Here is a 713-nt window from a genome sequence, read left to right on the forward strand (position 1 = left end):
CCCCCCCACCCCCACCTCGCATCCCTAATCTCTCCTCTTCCTCCCTCCTCACAGACCCTTCCGCCGCCCCAACCCTCACCTTTCCTCTCACAGACCCAAACCCATCCCTCACCCCTTCACCACGAAGAACGGGTCCTCCATCGACATGATGGCGCCGACGCCGCCGAGTCGCCCCGGCTGCCCAGCGCTCCGCCCTGCGCGCATGCGCGACCGCCCGCGCCCCACTGCCCGCCCCGTCCCGCCATGGCGGCGGGACTCTGAGTGAGCGCCTCCCCTCAGCGCGGGCACCGGCTGGACTGGGCTAGCCCAGCTACCAACTCCACAGTGCTCTCTGTTTGTGTCGCTCGCTGCCTCATTTCCACGGCTCTGTAACACCTCCAATGACCCCAGCACCTCGGTGGGCAGCCTGTGCCACTGTATCGCTGCTCTTGTGGAGGAGAAATGTTCCCCACACCCAACCTGAGCCTCCCCTGACACAACTTGATGCCATCACCTCTCATCCCATCGCTGTTGCCAGGAGCAGAGGCTGACCCAGCTCAGCACAGCCTCCATTTAGGGGCTGTAGAGCAGCGAGGTCTCCCCTGGGCTCCCCCACGCCGTCCCCTCAGCCGCTCCCCATCACACTTGCTCCAGACCCCGCACAGCTCTGTGCTCAGGATGTAACCCCCCGTATCCTCTCCCCACTGACTGAAGGGCGTTGTCCCTACCTGCAC

The 713-nt window shown here is 65.2% G+C and overlaps 1 protein-coding gene across 1 annotated transcript in view; it reads right to left on the reverse strand.

Annotated features, from left to right (window-relative positions):
• Positions 1 to 191, reverse strand: part of STX6 (syntaxin 6) — a 13,350-nt gene extending 13,159 nt beyond the window's left edge. Inside the window, exon 1 of the mRNA XM_042819833.1 lies at positions 113 to 191. Within this exon, the coding sequence (XP_042675767.1) occupies positions 113 to 147 (35 nt within the window). The 5' untranslated portion in view covers positions 148 to 191. The remainder of the gene's footprint in view (positions 1 to 112) is intronic.
• Between the last annotated feature and the right edge of the window lie 522 nt (positions 192 to 713).

This window comes from Centrocercus urophasianus, unplaced genomic scaffold, assembly GCF_019232065.1.
Source record: "Centrocercus urophasianus isolate 14NV4802_14NV808 unplaced genomic scaffold, USGS_Curo_1.0 seq_18, whole genome shotgun sequence".
In the NCBI taxonomy this organism is placed as follows: domain Eukaryota; kingdom Metazoa; phylum Chordata; class Aves; order Galliformes; family Phasianidae; genus Centrocercus; species Centrocercus urophasianus.